This window comes from Boleophthalmus pectinirostris, unplaced genomic scaffold (assembly GCF_026225935.1).
Source record: "Boleophthalmus pectinirostris isolate CB_2022bp ecotype Guang Dong unplaced genomic scaffold, ASM2622593v1 HiC_scaffold_19, whole genome shotgun sequence".
NCBI lineage: Eukaryota > Metazoa > Chordata > Actinopteri > Gobiiformes > Gobiidae > Boleophthalmus > Boleophthalmus pectinirostris.
Genome location: NW_026571140.1, coordinates 5,625,081 through 5,641,801, shown reverse-complemented (window position 1 = coordinate 5,641,801; position 16,721 = coordinate 5,625,081). Strand labels below are relative to the sequence as shown.

Sequence of the window (16,721 nt, the reverse complement as noted above, 5' to 3'; positions counted from 1 at the left end):
CCTCCTCTCCTCTACTTCCTCCTCCTCTCATCTTCTCTGCTTCCTCCTTTCATCTCCTCTGCTTCCTTATCTCCTCTCCTTCCTCCTCTCCTCTACGTTCCACCTCTCCTCTGCTCCTTATCTCCTCTGCTTCCTCCTCTTCCTCCCTCTCCTCTTCCTCTCTCTCCTCTGCTTCCTCCTGCTTCCCTCTCTCTCTGCTTCCTCTCCTCCTCTCCTCCTCCTTCCTCTCCTCTGCTTCCTCCTCTTCTCTCTTCTCTGCTTCCTCCTTTCCTCCCTCTCTCCTTTCCTCTCCTCTTTCCTCTCTCTGCTTCCTCTCTTCTCTGCTTCCTCTCCTCCTTCCTCATCTCCTCTGCCTCTCCTCTGCTTCTCCTCTCCTCTCTCCTCTCCTCTCCTCTCTCCTCTCTCTTCTTCCTCTCTCTCCTCTGCTTCCTCCTCCTCTCCTCTGCTTCCTCCTCCTCTCATCTCCTCTCATCTTCTCTGTTTCCTCCTCTCCTCTCCTCTGCTTCCTCCTCTCCTCTCCTCTCCTCCTCTCCTCTCCTCTGCCTCTGCTTCCTCTGCTCCATTATCTCCTCTGCTTCATCCTCTCCTGCTTCCTCCTCTCATCTCCTCTGCTTCCTCCTCTCCTCTGCTCCCTACATCTCTCCCTTCCTTATTCCTCTCCTCCTCTTCTCTCATTCCTCCTCCTCCCCCTCTTCAAACAAGTCAGTACAAACACCGGCCTCGTCTCGCTCGTCTCTTGCGTTTGGCGACGAGCGTGAGTGTCGTTCGTTTGGTGTCCGGCGCTGATAACGGACCGTGTGGACGAAGAGCACAATGAAGATCCAATCAGCGAACGAGCGCGGTGTTTACGACGAGAAGAGATGAGTACACGGCTCAAACTGAAGACAAACGGGATGTCACACGGGGTCAAGTGGCCGGACCGGACCTTTTGAAACAAAGCTGAAGCGATCGTTTATGCCGGTGAGTCATCCTCGTCATCCTCGTCATCCTCGTCACCCTGGTCATCCTCGGCCTCCCGCTGCCGGAGCCGGAGATGCCGATACTGAACCGATACCAGAGCCACAAATGGTCCATGTGGGTCTGTGTACCATTCGTTTTTTTTTGGATTTCAAAAAACAGTTATTTTTCCATCTTAGTGTCAAACAAAAAACTGATTTCAACCTCAATTTCCAATATTTAATTTAAACTTTATTTCATCATATCTTTTTTCATTTGGATAGTTTATTCTTTCTGGTTTATTTGTCCCAGAACTTCGGCAGCTAGAAGGACTTGCCTGAAAAATCGTTGCAGTTTTGTGGACAAACATGTCGCATTTACTTTCACGTCTTAGGCTACGTTCAGACTGCAGGGCTTAACGCTCAATTCCGATTTTTTTGTGAAATCCGATGTTTTTCCGAGGTCGCTCACATTTCCAATTAAATGTGACTTGTATGTGACTCCAGTGTGAACAGTATACGGCCCGAAACTGTCCCGCATGTGCACTGGAGACACGACGACGTCAACCGCAGTGAGCGTGCTCTGTGTTTATGGAAGTTGTCCAAACATGGACGCAGCATTGAGCACCTGGAGATTTTAAAGTTCCTCTCGTACCGGAGCCAGAACATGAACAACTTACTTGTTTTAAGGAGGAGATTGAGAAAGAGAAGGACGAGGTTTTTGGCCGTGGTGTTTTGTGGGACAGCGGCAGCAACTTCTGTTGAAAGGAACGTGTGGATGTGGAGACGTAGCCAAGAGTGGTGAGTGGTGATGTGCTTCACTTCAGTGACACGGAGTTCATTAACAATTTTCGCCGACTTCAGCGCAGAATAGTGACGTTTGTGGCTTGTTGATAATGTGTAGGTCGGTTGAATGCACTTTGGCCGTTCAGACTGAAGTCGCATGTCAAAAGATCAGATATGTATCAGTTTTAGGAGCACATATCCAAGTGTCCTGGGTCATTAAAAGATCAGATACAGGTCACATAGGGTCACTTCTGGCTGCAGTTTGAACATAGACTAAGAAAGTCATTGTTGAACTCCATGACGACAAACAGGAAGCAGCGATAAACTCTCCTTTGTTCAGTTGGCGTCATAGAATTATAATAAAAATAGTTTTTATTATAGATCCATGGTTGACACAGCAGCAGAACATCCAGGGCAAATTAACCAGAGAGAATTAAAAAATCTAAATTAAAATAGGCATTTTTTGATTTGTTATTGGAAATAGAGGTCGAAATCTGCTTTTTATTTTGACTCTAAAACAAAATAATGAAATAACAAACAGTTTCCTTATTTGACTGTGTTTTTATTTTAATTGAAATTCAAAAGAACAAATGTTCAACTATGACTTTCTAAGAAGAGAAAGTCAACTCGTTGCTATAAAAGAAGACAACATGATTTTTCAGGTAAATCCTTCTAGCAGCAGAACTTCCGGGACAAATAAACCAGAAAGAATAAAATATCCAATTAAAAGGCATGAGACTGTTTTTTGATTGGTGGGTTTGAAATAAACTTTAAATTAAATACTGGAAATAGAGGTCAACATCTGTATTTTTTAATATTTTGACCATAAAACGAAATAATGAAATAACAAACTGTTTCTCATTTTGTTTTTCGTTCTTAACTGAAATTCAAAAGAACAAATGGTTCACAAACCCATTGTGCCTATTTCAATTCTGATATTTTATTCTCTGTTATTTTATTCTGATGGGAGTTCTGCTGCTTAGCACACCGCGAGTGAATTCAGTGTCAAACATGGATCTATAATTAAAACTATTCTTCCTGTTTGTCGTCATGGAGTTCAACAACGACTTTCTAAGAAAAGAAAGTAAACCAGAGAGAATAAAATATGCAAGTTAAAATAGGCACGAGACTGTGTTTTGATTGGTTGATTTGAAATAAACTTTAAATTAAATACTGGAACTAGAGGTCAAAATCAGTTTTTTGTTTGACACTAAAATGGAAAAATGAAATAAACTGTTAAATGGTACATGGACCCTTCAGGCCTATTTCAGTTTTGTTATTTTATTTTCTCTGGTTTATAGGTCATGGAAGTTCTGCTGCTTAGTGCGCCGCAAGTGAATTCAGTGTCAACCATGGATCTATAATAAAAACTATTTGTATTATAGTTCTATGGAGTCATTGAACAAAGGAGAGTTTATGGCCTCGTCGCTTCCCGTTTCTCATCATGGAGTTCAACAATGACTTTCTAAGACATGAAAGTAAATGTGACATATTTGCCCACAAAACTGCAATGATTTTTCAGGTAAGTCCTTCTAATAGCAGAACTTCCGGGGCAAATAAACCAGAGAAAATAAAATATCCAAGTTAAAATAGGCACCGAGACTGTGTTTTGATTGGTGAATTTGAAATAAACTTTAAATTAAATATTGGAAATAGAGGTTGAAGTCTGTTTTTTTATTTTTTAAAACAAAATAATGAAATAACAGTGTTTTCTCATTTTATTGTTTTTCGATCTTAATTGAAATTCAAAAGAACAAATGGTTCACAAACCCATCATGCCTATTTCAATTTTGATATTTTATTTTGTCTGATTTATTTGCCCCAGAAGTTTTGCTGTTTATTGTGTCGCATGTGAATTCAGTGTCAACCATGGATCTATAATAAAAACTATTTTTATTATATTAACTATTTTGCTTCCTGTTTTTCATCATAAAGTTCAACAATGACTTTCTGACGTGAAAGTAAATGGTTCACTATAAAAGAAGAGACATGTTTTTCCACGAAACTGCAGTGATTTTTCAGGTAAGTCCTTCTAATAGCAGAACTTCCAGGGCAAATAAACCAGAGAGAATAAAATATCAAAATTGAAAAATAGGCACGAGACTGTGTTTTGATTGATGGATTTGAAAAAAACTTTAAATTAAATACTGGAAATAGAGGTCAAAATCTTTTTTTTTTTTTTTTTTTTTTTTTTTTTTTTTTTTTTTTGACACTAAAACGGAAAAAATGAAATAAACTGTTTTCCCATTTTATTGTTTTTAGTTCTTAACTGAAATTCAAAAAAACAAATGGTACACAAACCAAATCATACCTATTTCAATTTTAATATTTTATTTTCTCTGGTTTATTTGCCCTGGAAGTTCTGCTGCTTATTGTGCCATGAGTGAATTCAGTGTCATCCATGGATCTATAATAAAAATGATTTGTATTATAGTTCTGTGGAGTCGACTGAACAAAGGAGAACAAAGCCTCACTGCTTCCTGTTTGTCATCATGGAGTTCAATAACGACTTGTCCACGAAACTGCAATGATTTTTCCGATAAGTTCTTCAAGCTGCAGAACTTTCAGGGCAAATAAACCAGAGAATAAAATATCCAAACTGAAATAGGCACAATGACAGAGGTCAAAATGTGTTGTTTTGTTTGACAATAAAATGGAATAATGAAATCACAAACTATTTTCCCATTTTATTGTTTTTCGTTCTTTTTAAAATTCAAAACAACAAATGGCACAGACCCACGAAGGAATGACGAGTTTTTTTTTCATTGTGTATTTAGATCACCGTGTTACCGTTTTGAAAATGTTTGCCAAAAGTGTATTAAAGATCCTTCTACATTAAACTGACTCTTATGAGTTTTTAAGCGATATTATAATGTTGTTATGTCCCCAAAACTTCCAAAACTTGGAGTTGTTTTGTTTTTGTTTGAGTAACCATTTATTATTACCGTATTTTCCACACTATAGGGCGCTCTGGATTATAAGGCGCATTGTCATTGAATGGTCTATTTTCAAACTTTTTTTACATAGAAACCACACCGGACTATAAGGCACATTAAACGAAACACAACAGTTGGATAAGTCAGTCAAACTTTATTTAACGCTTTCACAATAACTCTCATCCTTGTTCAATTGTAACATGTAAACATGTGACTGAGACGCTAAATTGTTAGAGTAGTCACAATAACTCAGAATTGTTCAAACAGTTGGGTGATTCCGGCGTCCATCACACCCACATCCCTCTCATCATTATCCGAGTCAGTGTGGTTACTGTTCCCTGGCAGTTCAGTGATGATTCTGGTCTTGGTGAAAGCTCAGACCACAGTTGATACTGATCCTTAGCCCGGGCGTCCACGATCCGTTGGCAGATCGTGGCGTAAGTCGCTCGGCGCTGTCTCCCTGTCTTGGTGAATGTGTGTTCACCTTCTCTCATCCACTGCTCCCACGCAGCTCGCACTTTAACTTTATAACAGCCTTGAGTTTAAAGTGAGCGTTGTAAGTGTGTCTCTTGACAGGTGCATTTTGATATCAAAAGGAATCACAGTCTGTATTACTCCACGATGCTCCTGACTACGGGAGCTGTAATGCTGCAAGTGGTGCGGCTTTGTAGTTCACTAAAGTCGTACTAAGACACCCAAATAAATTCATATATAAGGTGATCTGGATCATAAGGCACGCAGTCATTTTTTGATGAAATTAAAGGCTTTTAAGTGTGCCCTATAGTGTGAAGAATCCCTCAGTCATCCAGGTAGGTCCTATTGTTCTAGAGGATGTACTAACACCGACGAGAGAGCAGCAGTGGACCTCAGTCTGCTGTGCATCTCCACTTAAAAGCCACGGGCCACTCATTTGAGGACAGAGAGGTACAGATCTTAGGCAGAGAAAAGAATTGGTTTGAGAGGGGAGTGAAAGAAGCCATTTTTGTTAAGAAAGAGAATCCTTCTCTAAACAGAAATGGAGACTCAGACACCATCTATCTCCTATTTACAACTCCATCCTCAAACCTAAATCAAAACAAACAAGAGAACAACAGGTGTAGCCAGGTCAGGTCCAGAGGTGGGGGAGCACCATTATGAACATGAATTGTTCTGCTAATTAGACCCCACACCCTGCACAGGTCAATAGGCCCAACTTACAAATAGAAACTGTAAACAAGTAGACATTTCAGAGTAGTTAGTTCGCTCCTCCCTGCAGACAGATATAAGGAAGTGTCCAACAGCGTCTGACCAGAACTGAAGAAGCAGCTTGGATGAGCTGTGAAACATCTTCAACTAAACTAACTTTTGTCCCGTTGACAAACTGAATTTTCTCCTCGCCATGCGCCCTATATTGCGGAAAATACGGTAGTCTGTCTATATCTCCAAAGCTCAAAAGGCTCTGTTCCATCTTGTGATGTCATGAAATGGTAGTTTTTAAACGAACAGCTCCTTTTACCTTATGTTCAGTAGAGATTAGCAATTCCAAGTCTGAAATGATCCAAATGATTCTCTTGAAGGTGTTTGGAGTTTAAAAACACAGTGGAGCACTTCCTGTATTACCACATGACAAGGTTTGTGAATGAAACAAAACACAATTTCAGGTGTGTGTAATATGAGCACTTTAATGCTACCGGTTCTCCACCACGAGCCTCCTCATCTTCTCCGTCTCCTCCTCTTCACCACCAATGGCATCCATCACACTTGCTCCACCTGCCTGTGTGATCTTTACCTGTTCGTCACCTTTTCCTGACTTTTTCCGTTGAAATAACAGTGACACATTTCTCCCAGAGTAGACAGGAGCGTACAGTCTAACGACAGAAACAGCACACTTCATTATTCTGTTTGTACAGGGAAGAGGAAAGTGCTAAGGGAGTCTATTAACAACGCACAGCTCTAAAAAAAAACTGTTTGAAAAGTCTAAAGTGTTCCGCCCTTTCAAAATGCCATCTGGATTTGAATCATGTGAAAGTGAAAATAATTCGACAATCTACACACTTCAGAACTATGGCAAATAAAATGATGAGTGAAGCGCAGAAAGTCACACCAGACAGTAGTTAAAGGAACTGTATTTTCACTCTTGTCATTTCATAATCAGAACGGATTTTAAACTGATCCTACACAAAAACTAAAAATGCCACAAACTTCAAATTTTAGCCAAAGTTGAAGCTTCATAGGACACATATCAAATGCAGCCCATTATAACCTGGCTTCAGTTTTCAAGAAGATATCTCAATGTTAGAGTTCATTTTTTTCACTACAGTTTTCAAACCGATATTAAACCATTTAAAATATACAATTAAAAATGAATAAAAATTATTATTAAAATATTTTTAAAATCAAATATATATATAGATTTTTTTTAAACACATACCGTATTTTTCAGACTATAACCATGCACCGGATTATAAAGTGCAATATCAATAATGTTGAATTCTCTCGTCTATTTTTATACATTAGGTGCATGGGATTATAAAATGCATTAAGTGAAACAAACGGACGACACTTTAGACTGATCCTTAGCCCAGGCGTCCACGATCCATCGGCAGATCGTGGAATAATTCATCCGGCGTTTCCTCCCTGTCTTGGTGAAAGTGAATTATGAATGTAAATGTGGATCATTTAAGTTTGTTTTTTTTATTTCCTATGAGGACGACTCAAAGATACATTCAGTAATAATGTGTTTAATGCAGCTTTGAGCACATCTGTTTACATTTTACAGAAACAAAACTTAAAACCACATGTAATAATTTGCGTAAACTATAAGCGCTAAAAAAACAGTTCACTTCTTGTGCGCTGATGCGGTTCAGCTTCTGTTGGACTAAAGGACGTGACTTGCTTACTCTGCGAGGCTCCTGACTACAGTAGCTGTAATGCTCCAACAATCCATCAAGCGGTGCAGCTTTGTAGTTTACCAAACTTTTTGACAGATTTTTGATCACCGTGTACCACATAAAATCAGTTTGAGGTCAGTAAAATCAACCAGAATCAATACATAAGGTGCACTGGTGATTTATCAGAAAATTAAAGGAATTTAAGTGCCCCTCATAGTCCAAAAAATGCGGTACATATTTTCTATTGGAGCAGGGATAGAGCTTTGGATTTAGTCAAAAAAGTATGAAAACATATGAATAATGATTTTAGTGGACATTTATTCCCTTAGGGTCCTAAGGGTGTGTGAGCTTATTCCCTGTGTTTTTAATATTTCATTCATGTTAATTCACCATGCATTATAGAAGTCACTGATGTGATCCTTGATGTGATGTGTATGTTTCTGGACTTTGGAGTGTCAGTGGGGTTGGGATATGATGTCATATGGACCATGAGTGTTTATGGGACAGATAAAGGGTGGGTCTCCAACCTTTAGCATATGCCAATGTAACCAGGGTAAAATTCAATTCCGTTATCCAGATCCAACCCAGGTTTTCCCCCACTCCACATGACTTGTCACCACCCTTGTCACCACCCATCACACTGCTCATTTCACCAATTATCCAATCACACATCATCACTCAGAGTATAAAAGGTCCCCTGACTTGTCTCTCCTCAGTTGTGTGGGAGAGAAGCCAGGGGACAGAGCTTGAAGAACCAGACCCGTTGTGCGACATTGTCATGTGTGCTGGGCATTTCAATACATTGAAACAATACTGAACTGGCCAGGTGCCCAAACTTGGGTTTAATTTGATGGCGAGCTAGGAACTGTCCTTTTGAAAGAACTTTGGTCTGGTAGGAGGCTACTCTCCTGTCCTCTATGTCCCACCTACTCCGGCTACCTCCACTACTTAACTACAATCAACTGTGCTTAATGGACATCATACCCCCTCATCATAACTAATACTGGACTCTGATGTAGTTTGGAGTCTGTTTTCCACCCTGAGCAAACAGACCCGGTTCGCAAGGACATTTAATTGAGTTGTTTGATTTTTGTTTGCTGCAGCTGCTGTATATTTTGTTACCTCACTTTTTTCCCTGTATAATACACATTATTCATTTTTCAACTAACCCACTGTCTCAATTTACTGCCCCTGCCCTCCTGTAGCCTTACCTTGGATCTTCTGATATTCAACTCCGCTAATTACACATAGTAGTTATAACAGAGTCATTACACGGTTATTACAATTACATCTATTACACATTTGTTACACTTTTATTACGTAGTAATAAGCAAGCACTTGTTGCACCAATCTATGATAAACACGTGTTGGGTCAAAATTGCTGTGTATGTTTCTGCTGAAAATGCTAACTCAGCAACTAGTATAAATGCACCTGCTTCCTGTGAACGGTCAGAATGGGGGGACGTCATCTGAGGGCGATGGTCCAGAGACGACGACGCAAAGAGACGCCCTGTGGCTGAATCATGTAATAATCAACTTGAATCGGGGAGACGTGTACCCACCTGAACCAATAAAGAGACATGTCTGAGAACTGTTTTAACTCTACAAGACTCGTTTTTAAGATTCTCTATTCAGGCTGCCTCCAGACGATCAAGGGCCGTAGACTGATGCTCAGTACAGTGAATAACTGAAATGTGTGCATGTTTAACACATTAGAATGAGCCATCAGTCTTTATTCATGCTGAGATCCTTAAAACCACACACTAAATATGAAATACTGGCTTTATCAAGGTACATTTTCAAAAAACTTGCAATAAAAAGTCAATTTTTTGCAAGGTAATTTGGGCCAATTTACCTGGAAGCCTGAGGGACAAGAAAAATTTGTCTGAGGGCCGCATATGGCCCATGGGACATAGTTTGGACATGCCTGATTTAATTTGAAATTCGATATATTGTGATGGTCCACGATATTATTGTGAGAACTTTGACGATACGATATCACGAAATTTCCATTATTGTTACATCCCTAATGTTTATACATGTTTGCTGTGTGAATTTTATTTTTAAGTTTTTTTAAGTTTTTTCATTTGTATTTCTGGTCCTGTAGCTTTTATTCCAGCCATATGACACAACTACAGCAGCAGATTGTGAAATAACAGGTTGTACTGAAAAAAAGGATGTACAACACTTCACTGGGGGTAAAACTGGGAGTTTTAATAGTGAATTTAAGAAAAAAAAATCCAGGCGAGGACAAATGTACTGAAAAAAAAAACATATATTTTTTTGGAAGAATTAGGATTTCACAAAAAAAAAAAAAAAAAAAAAGGTGTCTTTAGCATTAACTGAATAGTGGACTGATGAATTTTTAACGAAATGGACAAAAAATCATGACATCACCATCTGCAACCAACCACAGGCAGCATGTGTCCTCTATATCCATTTGTCATTTAAATAGATATATTTTTACACAGTAAGAGCTCAGTCTGCAGACGCTTCCATTAAAGCATTTATTTTACCAACTTTCTTCACTGTGGTTTCTTGGCTGTGTGGGGGTGTAGATTTCAAACGCATGCAGAGAAGTAATTTGTCACATAACTGGCCGTAATTTCGCTATTCATGGTTTCGTATCTCGCCTAATTATGCAGATCACAGCTCGCAAGTAATGATTATGGGATGCAAACAAGTTCCAGCAATTGCGTCGCATGATTGCCATGAGATGAGTGATTTTTTCCACCTTTGTAAGCTAATCACAACACATACTAAAGACAAAAAAAGAAGCTGGATAATCTCTGGGATAACCACGTTGTACATATTAACAACAAAAGACTTCAGAAATTCAACTGGACTTGGTTTGAAGTTGGAGACACTAAGCACCAGAAGAAGCTTTGTTAAAGGTCCGATATTACTCAAAATGAACTCTTGTGAGCTTTTAGGCTACGTTCAGACTGCAGGGCTTAATGCTCAATTCTGATTTTTTTTGAGAAATCCGATGTTTTTGCGAGGTTGTTCACATTTCCAATTAAATGCGACTTGTATGTGACTTCAGTGTGAACAGTAAACGGCCCGAAAGTGTCCCGCATGTGCACTGGAGACACGATGACGTCAACCGCAGTGAGCGTCTCTGTGTTTACGGAAGTTGTCCAAACATGGACGCGAGCATTGAGCACCTGGAGATTTTAAAGTTCCTTTCGTACCGGAACCAGAAGATGTACAACTTACTTGTTTTAAGGAGGAGACTGAGAAGGAGAAGGACGAGGTTTTTGGCCGTGGTGTTTTGTGGGACAGCGGCAGCGACGTCCGTTGAAAGGAACGTGTGGATGTGGAGACGTAGCCAAGAGTGGTGAGTGGTGATGTGCTTCGCTTCAGTGACATGGAGTTCATTCAACAATTTTCGCCTACTTCAGCGCAGAATAGTGACGTTTGTGGCTTGCTGATAACGTGTAGGTCGGATGAATGCGCTTTGGCCGTTCAGACTGAAGTCGCATGTCAAAAGATCAGATATGTATCGGTTTCAGGAGCACATATCCAAGTGACCTGGGTCGCATTTGAAAAAATTGGATCTGTGTCATTCAGACTGTCATTAAAAGATCAGATACAGGTCACATAGGGGCCAAAAAATCGGATTTGAGTCACTTCAGGCTGCAGTCTGAACGCAGCCTTAGTCATGTTCGAAAGTTGTAGCCTCCTCAAAAACAGACCTGGACTTGTGTTTTGTTCCATTCACACGTTAAAAACACAAACCCAATCCAGGTGTGTTTATGATGAGGAAACAACATTGTAAAATAGATCAGAAAATAGCGTAATATGGGCCCTTTAATCTCAAAAATGAAAATGCTTTGCAACCAAACACAAAAGTCAAATATCAGGTTGACCAGAATGCAGAGGAACACAACAATAAAACGTACATTTCTGCCAACAAACCCATCACCGCATTGCATTTTCTAGTTCTATTTCGCAAACAGCATTCACAGAGCCACAATTGCAGCCTTTTCACAAGAGGTGGGCGATATTGACAAAAATTAACATTTCTATTTTGGGGATTTTGTTGATAATGACAGATCATATTTTCCAATCCAGCAGCCGTGTGCAAAAACATGGCTCTGAATGTCTCAAAGGTTCAAGTATTGTACAGAAAATTATTTATGGACAGTAAAACATTGAAACATCATCTTGTTGGCTACACTGTTTTTTCGTCAGCTTTTTTTCAGCTTTTACATATTATAGACTTCATACTATAATATTTTTACCTCTGCTGGGTGTAAGAGTTTAATTTAAAATTCTGTGTTCCCCGATATGAGGTAATTATTATTTGATGTATGAACTTCACACAAACCCAGGGAGAAATCCAGCTGGTTTAAAACAAAAATGCCTCACTCTGATCTGAACTACCGAAACCCAGGACCTGCAGACAATCATGAGTCAGTGCTAGTGCAGCCTCTGCAGCTCAGGGATGGAATTCTGGAGGTTCTGAGCTTTCACATGAGGCCTGTCCATGAACTGAGAATGAGACAAACTTGGATGTGCCTCAATCTGCAGGTTAACCCTTCCAGACCAAAAGTATCGCTTAAGATACCTGGAATATGTTTTATATAATCGCGCATAACTTTCTAACCATAAAAGATAGAAACTTACTTTTTGTCCCATGAAAAGCTGGGACTTCAGGCTTTTCGGGCATCCATCTATCCATTTTGATCGGCCCAAACTTTGCCAAAGAGTGTAGTGAGTCAAAATGGTCGACTGCTCTGAGCGTCTGTGTTCATAACAATTGAAAAAGACGCTCTAAATGCAGTTATTTCTCAAATAAATGGAAAATCTTGGACAGTGTAATTGTGCATCCCTTGTTATTTTTATTTTCAGGTTTATTTCAGTCCAAATGTACAAATCCAAATGTAAAAAACACCATGGAAATGCAGGAAGTGATGTGGCTCTGTTTCCTGGACACCAGCTGTTTCCATGATTGACACCAGGAAAGTCATGGGGCCATTTCACTTTTTGTTTTGAGGCAATAAAGTGATATTTTGTAGTTAAGGGCCTAAATTAAGCATTTTTTCATGTCCACAAAGTTGCTTATTAGGGGTGTAATGAAATCCAAGTCTCACAATACGATATCGTCACGGTATGGACCTCACGGTACAATGTTTATTGTGATATTTTGTGGAGATTAACGAAAATGTCAAGTGACCAAAATGCCAAATGCCAAAATGACAAGACTTAATCCAAAGATCTAAGACTTAAAAGTGCTTAGAACTGTTATTTCTTCTTGAAATGGAGCAAAGGATCATGGTCTATGTAGTTCCCTCTGTCTTTTTTTTAGCTATTGCTGCACCATAACTCTTCATTTAAGCCAGGGGTGTCCAAACTTTTTTTCATCAAGGGCCACATATCTAAACACAGATGAAGCAGAGGGCTGATCGAGGGCCGTAGACTGATGCTCAGTACAGTGAATAATTGAAATATGTGCATGTTTAACGCGTTAGAATGAGCCATCAGTCTTTATTCATGCTGAGATCCTTAAAACCACACACTGATTATTAAATACTGGCTTTATCAAGGTAAATTTTCAAAAAGCTTGCAATAAAAAGTAAATTTTGGCAAGGTAATTTGGGCCAATTGACCTGAAAGCCTGAGGGCTATGAAAAATTTGTCTGAGGGCCGCATTTGGCCCACGGGACATAGTTTGGACATGCCTGATTTAAGCAAAGAGACTTGAAATTCGATACATTGTGATGGTCCACACGATATTATTGTGAGAACTTTGATGATACGATATCATGATATTTCGGTTATTGTTACATCCCTATTGTTTATACATGTTTGCTGTGTGAATTTTATTTTCAATTTTTTTCAGTTGTTTCATTTTTATTTCTGGTCCTGTAGCTTTTATTCCAGCCATATGACACAACTACAGCAGCAGATTGTGAAATAACAGGTTGTACTGAAAAAAAAGGATGTACAACACTTCATTGGGGGTAAATTTGGGAGCTTTAATAGCAAATTTAAGAAAAACATCCAGGCGGGAACAAATGTACTAAAAAAATAAGGTCTGAAAGGGTTTTGAAGCACTGGCAGCTCAGTTCAGTTGTGATTATAGAGCCTTTTTTTAAAACTACTACATCGAGTTGCCTGAATTTGCCTGTCCATTATTGATCAATGACTTTTTCACAGTTTCATTTTCTAACTTTCTGTTGGCTGAATCCACAACCCTGCGAGGCGACTGCTGGAATGATTTCGCGCTCTACAAAAATAAACTGAAAAACAAAATAACAACCATTCTGATATTATTCTGCCCATGATACATCGCCCAGCTCTGCTTTTCCGAAAACCCCCGCCAGCAGCACCAAAACCAGCGAGAAGTAGAAGTAAAAGTAAAAGTTATGCACTCACCCAGAAGAGGAGGTTGAAGAAGACCATCCCGTAGCGCAGGGCCATCATGCATCCCTCTGCCATTTTGCAGCGACGCAGTTCTAGAAGAAAAATGAAGGACAGGTCCAGGTAAAACACCACGTACTTCTTGCCCGGAGTGTAGCGCCCGTTGGAGGACTGGGGCTTTTTGGTGGTGGTGAATCCGAAAGCGAACGGCGGACGCTTGTATTCAAACTCCCCACTGAACCGGTGGAACCCAGAGGTAAAGGGCGGCGTTTCCGGTTTACTGTCCAAGGACGGACTTCGCCTGTACGGGGTCTCGTCGGTACTCGAACGCCTCATGGTGGGACAGGTGGTCGTTTTAGCGTTATAGGTCCGTGGAAAGTCGCGTAATTCCGTTAAAGATATTATCTGAAAGCCATGTTAACGCCAAACGATGAGATGAAATGAAAAAATATGCGTTCTGTAACTAAATTCGATTACTTTTTTTTTAAGACAACTGCTTATTTTAGAAAGTCCGTGCAGTGGAAACTCTAACAACGACTGAATTCTAATCTGTTCAAGCTGCGATACACGACTTAATTTCGTTGAGAAGTTCTACCACCTCAAAATCATCAACAATCAATCAATATGCAACGTTTTATTCTTATACACAATCGCTTTTTTAATACACTTTCTTTTTACCAAGTGTCCTGGCAACTTAGAGCTGTCATTTTTTCACCAAACGTGGTTTTATCAGTTTTTTCAACACTAACAAAGGTTGAACTCTAATCTGATTGAAGTTGCGATACAAAAGTTCATTTCTTTGAGAAGTTCCACCACCTCAAAATCATCGACAACCATCAATCAATCGTCAATATGCAATGTTTTTTTCTTACACACAATCGCTTTTTTAATATGCTTTTTTTTTTTACCAAGTGTCCTGGCAACTCCGAGCTGCCATTTCCAACAACAATGTACGAATCTAATCTGTTCCACAATTATAAAAAGTAATCTACAATCACCAGCGTACAATTCAAATACTGTTTTCTAAGAATCTCCCAAAATCACCGCGCGTAATCCACTCACAACATCTGTATCGGTGTGCGTACTTAACTGCACATGCACACACGTACGCCGCTATAATCTGTCAAGCGCAGGTGCCACGCTGCCGGAGATAAGCCCTGGTTTTGTTTCATCTCGCAACACTCCTCTACCCTGAGAGACGGCTCGACTGGAGTCCCATGCAAGAACTACGAAGGCGTTACAAAGCCTGATAAACCACGCACGGTTTCAACTACGGGCAAACGAAAGAAACTGACGCCGTTCGGAACCATGAGTTGAAACGGGAAAAGCTGCACAAAGACAACACAACTTTACTTCCTACGAATTCTTGTGCATGTTAACAACTTCTCTCACTAGGCATAATTTGTTAACATGAGTTGAATCAAGCAAGGATGATGGGGATGGAGTGGAAAGCATGCAAGCAAACTGAGGTCTCTCCTTTTTGTTCTTTCTCGCACCGGCTCGGAAATATCCTTAAATCCACATGCCCTAACTTGTTCAATTTGTTTCAAGAAAGTCCCCTTGAGAATGCAGCGCTACAGCCCTCGCAGCTCCGCGTCGGCACGGAGACCACGGACACCTCCACGGATCTGCGCGCGAGCTGCTAATTAATTCCCAGTTTCGCCAGCCAAAAGTATGCGCGGTCCGCTTCTCTCCTCCTCCTCTTTTCTTCCTCTTCGCTCTCTCCTCTTCTCCGCGGAGCTTCCGACCCCCCCTGCCTTAAGCGCTGGATGCCGGGAGAGGGTCCGGTAAGGTCATGGTAATCGTGAAAAAGAACAGCCGAGCGCGCGGAGGAGACGGTCCCCTCGCTGACCGCTGCCGAAGCGAGACTGCAGTGTCGGAGCGATGGAACGGAAGGTAGACCACTCCGCGAGTTCCCATAAGCCCCTCCTGCCTCTCTCTCTCGCTCTGTCTCTCTATCACCCCCTCCCTTTTTCTTCTCTCGCATCCTTCCTTCCTTCACTCCTCTCTCGAGCGCACGGTTAGTCTAAGCATCCCGTCCGTTGAAGCTGTCCCCAGAAACCTGCTATAAAATCGAAGAAAGTATTTGAAATTTTGCACATTCTCGTTTTAAAAAATATCAACCGTTCACCGTGGTGGATTCAACATATTTAAAGGTGCACTGTGTGACATTTCAAGTGGAGGGTCCGCCACCTGCTTACCTCCAAGGAAATGTGATTGCTTTGTCTAAGGTTCCATTACGGACAGTGTTGGGGAGTAACAGATTACATGTACCAGAGTTACATAATCAGAGTACAAATTATGAGTAACTGTATTCGGTTACAGTTACTGTTTCCATGAGTGGTAATTGGATTACAGTTACTTTGTTGAAATAAATGGATTACATGGTGCTATTTTCCTGTTTCCACATTTTGGGCTAAACCAGGACTAAAGCCAGGACTAAACCAGGTCTAAACCAGGTCTAAACCAGGACTAAACCCTAAACCAGGACTAAACCAGGTCTAAACCAGGTCTAAACCAGGACTAAAACAGGATTTAACAGGACTAAATCATGCTGCGTGGACCATGTCTCCTCCTCTTCTATCAATAATATTTTTAATACGGTTAAGTAAAGTCTGGGCATTTTCTTTTCTTTTAGCAGACAAAACATCTTATGTGAAGATATCGTAGTCTTTGCTCCTCTACAGCAAATCAAGTAATCCAAAGTATTCAGATTACGTTACTCACCTTAAGTAATTTAATGGATTCTGTTACAAACTACATTTTGGGCTATGTAATCTGTAATCTGTAGGGGAATACATTTTAAAAGTAACCTTCCCAACAAT

At 40.2% G+C, this 16,721-nt stretch overlaps 1 protein-coding gene across 1 annotated transcript in view; it reads right to left on the bottom strand.

Annotated features, from left to right (window-relative positions):
* tspan4a (tetraspanin 4a) overlaps nt 1-14,232 on the bottom strand; it is a 649,126-nt gene extending 634,894 nt beyond the window's left edge. The window contains exon 1 of the mRNA XM_055154781.1: nt 13,912-14,232. Coding sequence (XP_055010756.1) covers nt 13,912-14,232 — 321 coding nt within the window. The remainder of the gene's footprint in view (nt 1-13,911) is intronic.
* Between the last annotated feature and the right edge of the window lie 2,489 nt (nt 14,233-16,721).